The sequence below is a fragment of the Oxyura jamaicensis genome, chromosome 7, assembly GCF_011077185.1.
Source record: "Oxyura jamaicensis isolate SHBP4307 breed ruddy duck chromosome 7, BPBGC_Ojam_1.0, whole genome shotgun sequence".
NCBI lineage: Eukaryota > Metazoa > Chordata > Aves > Anseriformes > Anatidae > Oxyura > Oxyura jamaicensis.
In genome coordinates, this window is record NC_048899.1 from 25,454,805 (window position 1) to 25,468,433 (window position 13,629).

Below are 13,629 nucleotides of genomic sequence, written 5' to 3' on the forward strand. Positions count from 1 at the left end.
TATCTTATCAGAACTCATCCTACAGCTATTTCCCATAGTTAGTTAGGAAACTGCTCAGTAGTGAACTTCAGTATTAAATTTTTACTCTTCCCTGGGGTTCACAAGTTCAAATGTAGGGGAAAATAAGACTAAGCAAACACCTTCTCTTCTGTCGTACTGCATTTGGATATAATCCTCTATAAACATCCATTTATACACTGGTATCACTGAACTTTCAACAAGCTCTTACCTGGACTTGTCTCAATGTATGGAAAAGCAATAAACACCTAAGTCTTGCATGCTGGGTGGGGAGTGCTTATTAGCTACCATTTTACTACTACATTTTTGCATGACCCTTTCACTGGCATGATTACTCTAAGTAAGATGTGGAATTCTTAACCAGTAAAAAAAACAATCAGACAAAATGATAAATATTGCTTTATTAAATTACTTTTATACTTCTACAAAGAAAACTTCTGATTTCCGTTACAGAATTACATGAAGAAAATCATTGCTGTCTCCACAGTTATCTAAATTTAGATACAAAAAGGTTGTAAAAAGACCGGCCTATTCAAGTTACATTAAAAAAGGCAGAGAATAGACAAGTTCCCTCAGGAATCTTGAGGCTCAGAAATATAAAGTCCTATAATACAATGAAATTAAGGATTCAGCAATGTGTTGAACAATTGTAAACTGTAACTGCACTAGTGGACCACATTATTCAGCAGTTTCCTTAAAGGTATGAACTGTGAACTGAACAAAAAGTGTAGCTGACACAGCAGACCTCATTTAGTTGCACTCCCTTTTACACCCTCCAAGTTAAAGCTGTAAGATCAGCATTCAACATTTAAATGATAGGAAGGAAACTTGCCTCCATAAATATCAGGAATTCCTCCATTCCATAACTATTTATATAAAGTAACTAGCTGTTACAAATCAGTTTCAAGTAAAACAGGTGGCTGAGGCAAAATAATCAAAATCAGATCATACACAATTTTACTGTAAATACAGTAATTTGAAAGGTAAACACATAACCATAGCACTGACAACGTATCAATGCTGCTGTGTTATAGACGCGATGTGTCAGTAGAAAATTAGGATGTCTTTATTATCAAAATCAAGGACATTCATTCCAGTCTCTGGTAATCTAATCTTAGTGCAAAACAAATGCTAAGACATATTTAGCGAAAAAGGTGATACGTTTAAGGCCAAAACTTTGTTCAGTCATCACTATCACTTCCAGATTCACTCAGCTGCAAGTCATTTCCTAAAAAAAAAAAATCATCATATTAGTCATTTTCAAGGAAACACTTCTATTCTTTCGAGATTTTTCCCCTTTACCAATTAAAGGCTTACAAAAACTAATACCAGGCAGGCTACGAGAGAATAAACGGGTGTAGAACCTAACTCCTCAGTGACAGAGCCTTAGAGAGACCACATTTCTACAATTTTAAAATCTTAGCAGGAAAGACATTAGCATATTTGCCACAAAAGCATTTAATACCACTGGATAACAGATGACACCTAGCTATCCTTGCTACCCACATTTTCATGCTTCATAAGTGGGAACACTGCTGCTGAATGCAGCCTTGCAAAAAAGGTGTTTTGTTTTTTTTTCAACTTCTGAATGCACTCGGAACTGTTTGTGCTTGAAAACAAAGTGGTGTCTCAATCAAGAGCAGCAGTTCTTTGATGTACCTTTTAAAGATGTATCAGTGACCTACTATTTCAAACAGGTTTTGGAACAAGTGAACAAACAAAACATCAAAAGCAATTTTACCCAGCACTTTAATTTGGAGGCTATATATATATTTCAAAATGGGAAAGCACGAAGAAAGACTACATTGTGCTTGCAATGGATACCCATAAGCTTAGGGGGGTGGGAGTGAAGGAATCTTTCCAGGATCATAGATAATTAACAACAACAAAAAAATACAGCAGCATGCTATAGAGAATCTACATCGTATCAGCAGTTTCCCACATATTTTATGAATTTCTTCCAGCTAGTATGCTTTTCTTCACCCCTCCCTTGCCAAACAGCCATGAACAACGACAAAAAAAAGAATGCATCTCTTTCATTGAACAGAAGTGGCCTAAAAAACAAGTAAAATGACTGAAGCTGAGTAGGCACAGTATTCTTACATGCTCTTTTCTCAGCTACAGCACCCTTTACAGATCACTTTTGCAGATGGATAAAAGAACAACCTCAACAGGGTAAAACCAGTGAGACATTCAGATAATATCTTTTGTTATCAAGCATATCATTTCTGCCAGAACACTGAAGTCTTTAACATGGCTGCATTTAGCCTTCCTTTGTTTTCCACTATGTCATCACTAACGCTTAGACAGTGGTACATGAAGCTCTGCAACAAAGCAGAAAACACTGTTTATATAAAACAAGAATAGTGAAGATGGCTCTTTCCAGCAATCTATGAAACACTACTGTGGTTTTTCTTCCCAATCCTAAGAAACGGAACATTTGCAGCCATATTATTTTATGTTAACTTTTTTTTTTGAAAAAACATATATATGTCAAGAGCGATTCAGGACAATACATTATCCTGAGAAATAATATTTGAAGGCAGATAATGGCATTAGCAAATTAAACTCACGCATTTATCACTCAAAGGAAAACAGGCAAAGAGTTCTTGGAACTCCCAACCCTATTATTCACTACCTGCTCTGGGAGATGGCTGGAGCACAAACAAGAAGATAACCTTCCAAAGAGTGACTCTGCAGCCTTCTAAGTTATTTCAACATAGTTAATAAAAATTACACAAACTGCGTAACACTAGCCAAAAATACCAGTGCTTGTGAAAACCAGCAGATGGGAAAAGTGAGTACTCCAAGTTCCAGAGTTACAAGTAATGCATTAGGATGTATTTCAGGGTTATAAAAATGGGCCAGAAAGTTTCCCTCTCCCTAAAAAACACCTTCAGAGAGATGGCAAAATAAGACTAGAGCTGGGAGTTCTCAGGTGGGTTTGGTGCAAGAATGGAAATTTCATTTAACTAGGACTCTGAAGAAGCATCTATGCTCAATTGTACTTTGCTGGCAGCAATAAAGTGGGGGAAAAATGTGAATTCAGTCTTCCACAGAGCCAACTGCTTATTAGCATTATCAGTTTACCACAGAATGGTTTGGGTTGGAAGGGACTTTATAGATCATCCAATTCCAACCCCCTGCCCTAATTTGATAAAATAAGTTATAATGCAAATTATGGTATTTCCTAAACTTTTAGACCAATGGCTATAAAATATTTAATTGAATTCATGATTGAATTCATAATTGAATCCCTGTCCCCAGTAACTTGCGTAAGAGTGACTGGTGTTTCACAGATCCCGTTACTCCAACACCACACAAATACAAAGCAAGTTTCGTGACCAACTGCTGTACCAGCACCAACTATCAAAAGAAGTGAAGTTGTATTGAATGCTGTGTACATAGAACACTGCCCCAGAAGAGTCTGCGTTGATTTTTCTTGGGAAATAAAGCTTTCTTTAGCTTTTACTTAAACTAAAATAAACAAAGCAACATAGGATCAAATATCTACAAAGAAGAGATTCATCATTGCTAGCATTTACAAACTGTTATAAGGAAAGCCATGAGCTCATATAATCAGCTTCTGACAGGAGGGAAGAATCAAGATTTTGGGGGAGGACCTTGCTGCTAGAGGTGAGGGGCAGCTTTGAGTCCTGGATTCCTGAGGAGGTAGATGATGTGTATCAGACACAAGTATTTGGTTACTGTGCTCTAGGACACCGCCTCCTGTGTCTTCCAAGTTCCACAAAAGCTCAGCTGTATGATTTCTACATGTAAGATGAAACTCTTCTCCCTAACCCTTCCCGCAGCCTTCTGCCTGCACGCAGCAAGCCAGCGGAGAACTTCACTAATTACCCAGCACAGCCCTGATTCTGCAGAGGTGCACAAAAGCAGACAAACTGCCAACAGGATTAAACAAGCAAACTGCTTGTGCTGACATTTGTTGCTTCAATATTTTATTTTTGTAAAACATTATTTGAGATGGAAGAGATGACTGTACAACAGAGTGTACCCCAACAGAGAACTCCTGCCCTTCAAGCTGGAACCATGAGCCATTTAGTTCCCCCAGGTTTTGCTGTTATTTTCCTCTCCTGCCAAATCTCCTCAACAAGTGAGCTGGAGAAACATTCTCCTTGGAAGTGAGTTTTTTTGGTTTTTGTCTAGTTGAAGTACATTTTAAATGTTAAAAGGAGTCAAGTTAGGAACAGAATTTTAAAGCAGGAAATAGATCTGTAACCATGACAGAAGTAAACGGAATTAAGCTAAATATCTGTGCAAGATAAACAAGCCCAAGGCTTGATGCTACAAAGGTTCCACCAGTCTATACAGCTCTCAAGCACCACCAAGTCACCAACTCCCCCTGTAAAAGCTTTGATGTTGTCATGTTTTATGCAGCATTTTCTCACTATGACTGTTGAAACTAGAGGAGTTGGCCACCTGTACTTGTGAGTTTGTTTCTCAGTTGAAGTTTTGTCAGCTGGGATTTTGTCACCGGGGATAGAGCTTAATCTCATTTTCATAACAGCTTTATTTAAAGCACGAAGAACGGGAAATCTCATTTGTGAGTAAGGGCTGAAATAAATGGCATGCTGAAGTTATGCAGATTATGAACATGAAGACATTGTTCTTCACAGTAACAGTAAAATGAAGACAGTGTTTTCACTAGTTCTTTACCCATGAAGTCACAAGACCTTTCCATCTGATCTTATCTGTTAATGCAGTACACAAATAACCAGCACAGATATTTGAGTATTTAAATACTAGCTACAAAAAACACCAAACCTGTTCATGCTATCATTAAGCACTGAAGTGAAAGCAGACTTGCCAGAGTCTAGAATTTCAGTATAATCAGTTTACATATAAATGATAAACCCTAAAGTTCTTAGACAGCACATTAGGCTTTATGGGAATGTCTTCATACTGTGACCCGGCAGCTAGGGACCTAATTAAAAACATACTCACTTTCAAAGCATCACCATAGCTGAATACTCACATCTTCTACATCTGAATACTCCTATTTAGGTAGCAAATTTAAGACCCCGCCTACTACTTTGACCCCCCTTCCCTATCCAAACTCTCCTTTTTGGACTACACTGAGCATTCAATTCCAAGCTGTACAGCGACCACTTGAACAACGTAGCAGCTCCTCTTCAAATTGCATTTTTAGTTGGTTGAATTGGTGGGGTAAGATAGTATCACCTGAAAGCAAACCATCTCCTCACTTATATGTGGAGGGGAGTTTTGCCCTGCTGCCTGGTGGAACAGTGCCATGAATAATAGTAACTAAAGTAGCTAGGAATATACTCTCTTCTGTAATTCCAAGTTTTGCCAGTGTAGTATCTTTCCCATAGTTTTAACCAAGAAATTATAAGCATATGTTTTGGGAGTGCCCTGTTAGCTCAAGTATTTTCATTACAAAATTACTGTTCTGCAGTCCCAATGTATATAACTGGGAGGAAGCCAGAAAGGCTTAGGAAATATTTTCAACTACCTCAGCTTTAATTTAGTATCTCTTGGGACCAAGAGCCTTCTAGTCCAGTGCCTAATTCAGACCTCTGCTGAACAATCAAACCCTAGCATCACTTCCCACAGTTTTAATTATAACAGAGACATACTTAAAAACAATATGGTTTCCTTTCAGCATCTCGATGTCTGGAATTGTGTACTAAGAAAAGAACAGCCTTTGTACTTACGTAGTGTATTCATCATATGACCACTGCTCTCTTGGGATCTGTTATGACTGGCATCTTTGTCAGGGACAGCCTGTTGTGGTATGGCAGACACAGTAGGCTGTGGCTGCAAATACGGCATTGACATAGGAAGAGAGGGCTTCGCTTCCTCGTCTTCAGAATCACTGGAACTGTTTTCGCTACTGGATGAAGAGGATGAAGAACTTTTAGAGTCAGACGAACTGTCAGAGCTGCTCAGCTGGTCCATGATACTGGCTTCTGCTTTTAGCTCTGCAAACGATACAATTTGTTTCTCAGTTAGCAGTCATCTTAGTTGAAATATAAGACAGACAAAAAAATAACAAAAATCAACAACAGAAATCAGGTACGTTAGTCATCACATTATAGCAACTCAGAAAAAAAAAACTGCAGAAAACTCCAGAACAAAGTAAAGAGTACAAGCAAACATCTAGCCTGTCGTGTGTTTTCTTCCCCCAGAGCTTGGGCCTTTTCTCCCTTTCAAGCCAAGCATTAGAACAAGGGTAACTGTGCACCCAAACGCTAACCCCACATCAGCCTTTAACTTCAGCAGCTGGCAAGTCTTCTGTATTTTTCTCAGCACCCTAAAGATGCCTTTCACTGACTAAGCACTGCAGTTACCATCACGCAGATAAGTTAGCAGCAAGATGTCTGGAGCTGCACCCAAAATGCCTCCCAGCAGTTCAGCAGAGCAACCAACGCGCATGGACGTTATGACATTTTGCTGAAAATGCAAAGCACACAGAATATCCGAGGAAACTATCTACAGTTTACTATTAGGAAAATTTCAAAGCCTTACTCTCTTTATAGACTTTTTATAGACTTGTGAAAAAAAAAAAGCTAGAACAACAAGAGAAAGACAAGAAATACTGGAAGTTAACACATCGGTCTGACTCAAATTGCATTCTTGGCAAAAAACTCGCCTGACTCTAATATTTAGGATGGCATGACTGGATAGGTTGTGTTGCACGGTATGCGTTTTTGATATATAATAGTTGAAGTCCCCCAACAGAGAAAGTTAAGTTTTGCAGAAACGGTACACAATAATTACACAAGATGTAGGTGATGCTGAAGGAAGAAATCTGAAACAGACCACCAAACCTTGCTGGACTGAGATTTTATACAGCAACTGGAAGTGTAATCCAGAGTACAGAAATTCATCATCATACAACATTGGAGCTACCCAGCCATTTGCTAAGACAGCCCTACAAGCACTCAGAATACTTCAGGAACAACTTTGATATAGCAGACATGAAAAGCAAATAGGAGGGGACCTCATCTCACTTCAAATTTACCCAATACAGAAGAACAGGTTGAAGATGAAAGTGATCGAGAAGAAAGATTGTTCAGAACTTAATCAAGTGAAGAAAGGAGAACAAAAGAGTAAGCCTCAACAAAAACTTCCATGAAGCCTCCTAATTCTGCACTATCAAAGGCCAGTGTAAAGGAAGAAAGGCATTCAGGAAAACTGACAGTTCCTGAAATAGTGTGGCTATAAGAACAAGGAAAATCTAGCTTGATGCCAAGGAAGAACAGAAAGTACAATAAAGGACCATATTGGCCAACTGACTCAAACACAAGGAAAAGAGAGGTAAAAAGTTGGAAGCATCCTGCAGCTACTAAGGGCATGGAGAAGAGAACATAAGCAGATAAAACAAGCTAGAAAAGCTAAGGTGAAAATTAGGATGCAACTAGCGTGAAGATCAAGAAATCACATGAAAATTAATTCTAGAGGACTGATCTACCACCCAGCTGGGGTCATCAGCTAATCAAAATGTAACCCAAATCCTATGCACTTAATGCCTCTTCCTCCCTGTTCTCACCTGTGACCAGTAATAAAAGAAAAAGCTTTAAGCAAAAGACTAGCAATTAATACCAAAAAACTGAGGAATGGGATCTTTGCCTTGAATTTTGAAAGAACTTAATTCTCAAAAAATAAATATTTTAAGTAAGGGAAAGAAGGGCTATGCATACACTAGAGGACAAATGCAGAATGACCTTCCCCCCGCCCCAGAAAATGAAGATAGTAACAAGTTCAAAGCAGTGTACTTAAACAGGAATAGTCAGTTACACAACCACAGGATGAAGCATGATTAAGCAGGCAACACTTCTGAAGAGCCTGTGAGTTACAGTGGGTCGCTGAGCACAGCCCTACTGTATCGTGCTGGTGCAGAAATGACAAGCATTAAACTGGGACGTGATCCTATTTGGTCTTTTTGTATGAAAATATAGAGTGCCTGTCAAACATTCGTCTTACTCAACTCAGCACTGCTAAAACCTTGGATGAAACTAACTCATTTTAGGCACTACACTTGAAGTTTTTGGACTAGCTGGAAGACAGGAGAGTGACAATGATTCAAAGATCTAGCAAACTTAGTTTCTAAGGGAAGACTGAACCAGCTGGCATCGCTTTACATAAAGAAGCGGAAAGACATAGCAGCTATTGAGTACCTGAAGAACTGCTTAAAAGCAGCAGAGCAATCTGGCCTATACCTGCATGATTAATATTAAAGTAGCAATGGGCTTACTGTCAGATTTTATTTATTAGGAATAACCTGAACTGTAAGGAGAACAAAGCCTTGGAGTAGATGCCAGAGAGAATGCATGGTCTGTGACCAGAGAGCTCAAAGAACACATTAAAAAATTTTTCGAAATCTAATTTTAGGATAGGATGGTTTAGATGACCTTAAAAGATCCCTACCAGCCCTGTTTTTCAATTACTCTGCATTCTTTAGTAACCATCAAAATCAGACTGGCAGTACAAAAGAGTTTGATGCGTTTTGGCAGCCACTTTGGTGCCTTGCAACATTCGGTACTCCCACTCCCCCCAAAACAACCAAACACCATCATTTTACTCCAGGCACTCAGGTTCTTTGTCTTTGCAATTTAGGATGTATCCTAGTACTCTTCTGTGGTATAAAGATTTCTGGCCAAAGTTTAAGCCCCAAATGAAAAAAATCTTTATAATGACACATCTGAAAAACCTGCTTAAAGGAATTCAAAGCATCTTGGGAGATAGACATCAATTCCGATCAATGAAACTGCCACCTGGTTGTATTTCTCTAGCAAGTAATTACCACCTGCCATTTCCCTTGTCCTCCAAAGGAACAAGGCCTGCTCCTAAACAAAGCACGAGTGTCTCACCAAACCAGTGTCTCAAGAATGCTGTACACAGCAGTGTTCAAGGGTTGATTTATGCAGGCTTTTAGCTGTCTTTTCCACTTGAACATCATCTTTCACAAGTCCCATCCGGTAATTTACAGTTTGAGATGTAAAGCACCACAGCCTGTATGTTTGCTGGGTGCAGAGAACAGAACGAGGAGCGATGTCAGAACAGAAAGCAACTGGGCCGGTTTCTGGGCTGCAATACGACCAACTACATGCTTGATTAAAGAAGCAGCAGAATAAAGAATCTATAAGAGAGCAGGGCAACCCATTGTGTTATTTATCTGAAAAGTTCACCTGCTTTTTAACCTTAGTAAGTCTGAAATACTTCTCAGTTATCATTTGAGCCAGAGCAGTCATTTCTGTACACGGGTAAAGTGCTTATATAGTCAGCTTCTGGGACGAACCTCCTCTTTAAACTAATTGCTAGTTAAGAGCAAAGTTTCTAAAACTCTAAACGTGGCAGCAGAGCTTACCTCGTTCAATGTCATCCATAGGAGAAGACACAAACATCTTTTCTTTTGGTGGAGAATTTTTAACATTGTTTGGAGTCTTGGTTGCATTTCGCATTTGCTGCTGTTGCTGCTCGATACGAGACTGGACCTTGCTACTTCCTTCAGCTCTGTGTGCAAAAATAAAGTTACTCTAGATGACAAGATGCAAGGAAAAAGGCAGGAATACTGTACCTTAAGTTACGGAATTATTTGTTTCATGCTTTTCTGAATAGCATCATTAGATTTCTAGGTACATTATTTTACTGGCATGTAATTAGATGTGTTTTCCTTTTTATTTTATTTTTAAATATGGTGCCAATAACTTTAGCCCTTTGTCAGTTGATTTATTACAATACCTGGCTACCCAGGAACACTTCACAGTAATTCTGCTGAAAGCAAGTTCTGTGGATTCAGCAGCAGAAAAAAAAAAATAATGAAGATGTATGGGGAAAGAACAAGCCACTACTATTACTGAAAACAGTCAAATTTAAAAAAAATCATTGAGAAGTCAGGGAACAGTAGGCAAACTACTTTTCCATTTTTTTTTTCTCCTCTATATTCATCAGGTAATTGTTACCATCTCTTAATAGCAAAAGATCTTTTAGTCAAAGAAAAAAAAAATCCTATTTCTTCTGTTGGTCAGTACTCAAAAGCTGCAAAGTCAGTGAGTTGAGCAAAGAGGCCTTTTACCCTGCTGAACAAGGCTGGGGACCTTCTAAAAAGGCTGTTTCAGTAAGAACAGTCATGGGTTGCAGCATCTCTCAGTTTAGACCCAGGAACAAACTGATTTTCATACTGAGTACAGGATAGGTGCTTCTCCTGTAAATCACCCACCTCGTTTTTTTCACAGTGATGTTGCTACTGAGTTTCTCTAGGCGACATTCTCCAGTGTCATGATTGATAATTAAGATACATTCTTTTAGGTAAGGCTTCTTTGAACCCTTGAACACAGTCACTGGTGGAGTTGAGCCCTGTTAAATCAAAAGGGTCCAGCAAGTGTTACTACTGCGGTCTTTTTTTTTAATTATTATTATAAACAGAAAGCAATCCATTAGTGATGAAAAGTTCATTATAAGTAATCGCTGCTAGCTTTTAAAAATGTTATCAGTAAATTCAAATTAAACTCATCCCAGCCAAAAGCAGCTGGTGACTGACTGGAGAGGGATTTCACCTGGCTTAGCTGAGCGTTTAATCAGTTTCACACTTATTTCCAAATGAGAGCATGCTTACTGTAGGGCTCCTGTTACCAAAAGGGGTTTCAGTAATCACATCAGCAGAGCAGTAAAGCATGGCAGGTAGTAAATTTTCCCTTTCCAGTCTTTCCTGCTTTAGAACTGCACTACAGCAGTAAATACCAAGGGGAAACTTGCACTGCCAACATCCACACGAAGCTCTGCTGTGTACGCAACACTTCAGGGTCATCCTACAGCATATTTCCAATGCAGCGAGTACACTTAAAGCTACAGCACAGCTGTCCAACCTGTAGGTCCTTTGCAACTTTACTCTTTTAGAACAATTATTTTTATACTCTAGATGTTACACTCTCAGCTGTGAAACAGCATTAAAGCTTCCTATCCTTCTATACTCAGCATGCATTTATAACAAAATCAGCCTTCCCCTTATGTCTGCCATGCCTCAGCCACCCCACTCACCTCAATATTTGGCAACGTTATCGTCACCTGTTCTCCCTTGCCAACCTCCAGGTCTCCTTCACAGGATGTGTCGATAGACGCAGGCTTAAAGTCATCTAAATAGAAAAACCAACTTGGTTATATGCAGGCTTTTCAGCGATCTTATAAACGTAGACACCTTCTGAGCAATACAGCTGTTGGAGGCTATTAAGCTAAAACCTTTTTTTGCTAGCATGTCATCTACCATTCCCCTGAACAAGTCACTCCACAAGTCAGCAGAACTCAAAGGCAAGCTGGTTTCTCTCCGTACGCAGCATAAACGTTAACTACCACCTTCCCGATAACATTAGGAAAGTGCTTTTAGGTGTTAATGGACAGGAAACTGAACTAGCTCCGTTCTACTTCAGAAGATAAATCCTTCCTTCCTTTCAGAAAAGCAGTAAGTAGTTCTTGAAAGTTCCTGCGAGGCAGCTCTCCCCCTCTGCTCCCGTGAGACCCCCCCTGTAGCCCTGCGCTCAGCTCGGGGCCCCCAGCACCAGGACAGGGACCTGCTGGAGCAGGTCCACAGGAGGCCACGAGGATGAGCAGAGGGCTGGAGCCCCTCTGCTGCGGGGACAGGCTGAGGGAGCTGGGGCTGTGCAGCCTGGAGAAGAGAAGGCTCCAGGGAGACCTTACAGCAGCCTTCCAGTACCTAAAGAGGGCCACAGGAAAGCTGGGGAGGGACTCTTGGTCAGGGGATAGGGATAAGACAAGGGGTGATGGCTTCAAACTAAAAGGGGGGGGGGGGGTTAGATGAATATAAGGAAAAAATTCTTCCCCCGGGGCCAGCGCCCCCCGCGGCGGCGAGGCCCTGGCACAGGCTGCCCAGAGAAGCTGTGGCTGCCCCAACCCTGGAGGTGCCCAAGGCCAGGCTGGATGGGGTTGGGGGCAGCCTGGGCTGGTGGGAGGTGTCCCTGCCTCTGGCAGGGGGTGGAACCACCTGGGCCTGGAGGTTCCATCTGCCCCACAGCATTCTGTGCTTAGAGAAGCATCAATCCAAAGCATGGAAGATGTATAGGAGTCACTGGAAACATAAAGAACAACGTGAATCACCAGTCCCCACTTCTGATTTCACTATGACATACACGTCAGAAGCTGACTGACCAAAACTTGCATTTCAGTATGTTCATTTTTGTCCTTTTCAGCATCTTAAGTATCAACTAAAATAAGTTTTAAACAAAACCAAGACATCAATGCTGGTCCTTTTCAGAAGCCTGAGACATTTAAAACACACGTGTGCTCAGGCATCAGCACTGCAGCCATGTAAGGTGTCATTACCTTCAAAGTATTTTTCCACCCCAAAAGAATTAGGAAAGGCTAAGGCTAAGGGTCATGCACAGACCTAGAGAGGTCAGACAGCATCAAGAGGCACATTATAACCCACACAGGTTTGGGTCCACGGCTTCAGCAAGCTGGGCACAGGGCCCACCAGCACCCTGTGGGTCCCACGGGGTGGCAGCTCAGCATGCTGTCCCTGCCACGCAGCCTGGCACGGCACGCACTGCTGGTCACGGCGCCCTGCTGGCCGGGGAGCTGCTGGGTTCAACACCGCTGCCCGTGGCAGGAGGGCTCGGGGGAGTCGCGGGATGCAGCCCCCACGGCCACAGCAAAGCCCCATAGGGAAAAGCATAAAACAGAGCCCAAATCCCTCATTGGGAATCAGGTACGATGCTGGCTTGGAGCTCCAGCAGCCGGGTGGTTAATGCCTTAGGAAGCTGTGGGGCTGGTTTCAGGACCCATAAATTGAGATCTGATCTTTGCTGTCACCCAGCAGACGCCTTCGCCCTTACTCGCCTGCTAAGGAGGACTTCGGGTGCCAGAGAGAAACCCCTGCCCGCGGCTGAGCTGCGGGACGCGCCAGCTTGCGCCTCGCTTGTAGGAAAGGGAGATAAAGCACAGACTCGAGGATAAGTCCCCAAACTAGAGTCAGCAGCAAGCCATAAGGGCAGGAGGCACCAGAGCCGGGCTTAGCCCACCCCAGAATCGGGGTTACCCTGGCGGGGCAGCACCCACTGAACCCCGCCCAGCTCCCCCCGTCCAGCCCAGCCTCCCCCCCGTAACCCGTCCCCGAGCCCCCCTCCCGGTGCCCCCCTCCGGGCCGGGCCGGGCCGGGCCGGGCCGAGCCGAGCCCCGCCGCGCTCACAGCGGACGGTGTGGAAGGCGCAGCGCGGCTGCTTCTCGAAGGTCTCGCCCAGCTTCAGCACCCGCTCCTTGGGGTCGAAGAGCGGCGGCGGGGCCGCGCCGTTCATGGCAGCGGCGGGCAGCGCTCACGCGGCGGGCACCGCCCGCACCATGCCCGGCACCGCCACCGGGACCGGCCCCGCGCCCCGGACCCGGACCGGCCGCCGCCACCGCCGCACATCCCCAGCGTCGCGGGGGCGGGGCCTCGCCGCCGCCCGGCCACGCCCCCTGCGCCCCGAGGCCACGCCCCCACCTCCCCGCCCGGCCCCTCCCCTCGCGGCTCGCACCGGGCCTATCCACCGGGCCGCCGGAGGGGCGAGCCGGCACGCGGATATGCAAATGAGCCCCCCTACTCCTTCAGCGCCGCGCTCTGATTGGCGCAGGGCGGCC

General features: G+C 42.9%; 1 protein-coding gene across 1 annotated transcript; it reads right to left on the reverse strand.

The window, feature by feature from the left end:
• Positions 1-401: 401 nt before the first annotated feature.
• On the reverse strand, positions 402-13,383 carry EAF2 (ELL associated factor 2). The gene is made up of 6 exons (XM_035332269.1): positions 13,202-13,383; positions 11,041-11,135; positions 10,223-10,359; positions 9,371-9,516; positions 5,715-5,981; positions 402-1,246 (listed from the first exon to the last, which is right to left on the reverse strand). The coding sequence occupies exons 1-6, from the start codon at positions 13,305-13,307 to the stop codon at positions 1,200-1,202; spliced, it is 798 nt and encodes a 265-aa protein (XP_035188160.1). The 5' UTR covers positions 13,308-13,383; the 3' UTR covers positions 402-1,199.
• Between the last annotated feature and the right edge of the window lie 246 nt (positions 13,384-13,629).

What these genes read in the sequence shown, in the direction of transcription:
- EAF2 (XM_035332269.1), bottom strand. Translation starts at nt 13,307, where the DNA reads ATGAACGGCGCGGCCCCGCCGCCGCTCTTCGACCCCAAGGAGCGGGTG. An exon ending in CGCCTTCCACACCGTCCGCT is followed by an intron (nt 11,136 to 13,201) that starts GTGAGCGCGGCG and finishes TTTTCTATTTAG; the next exon opens with ATGACTTTAAGCCTGCGTCT. An exon ending in TCATATGATGAATACACTAC is followed by an intron (nt 1,247 to 5,714) that starts GTAAGTACAAAG and finishes TTTTTTTTTTAG; the next exon opens with GAAATGACTTGCAGCTGAGT.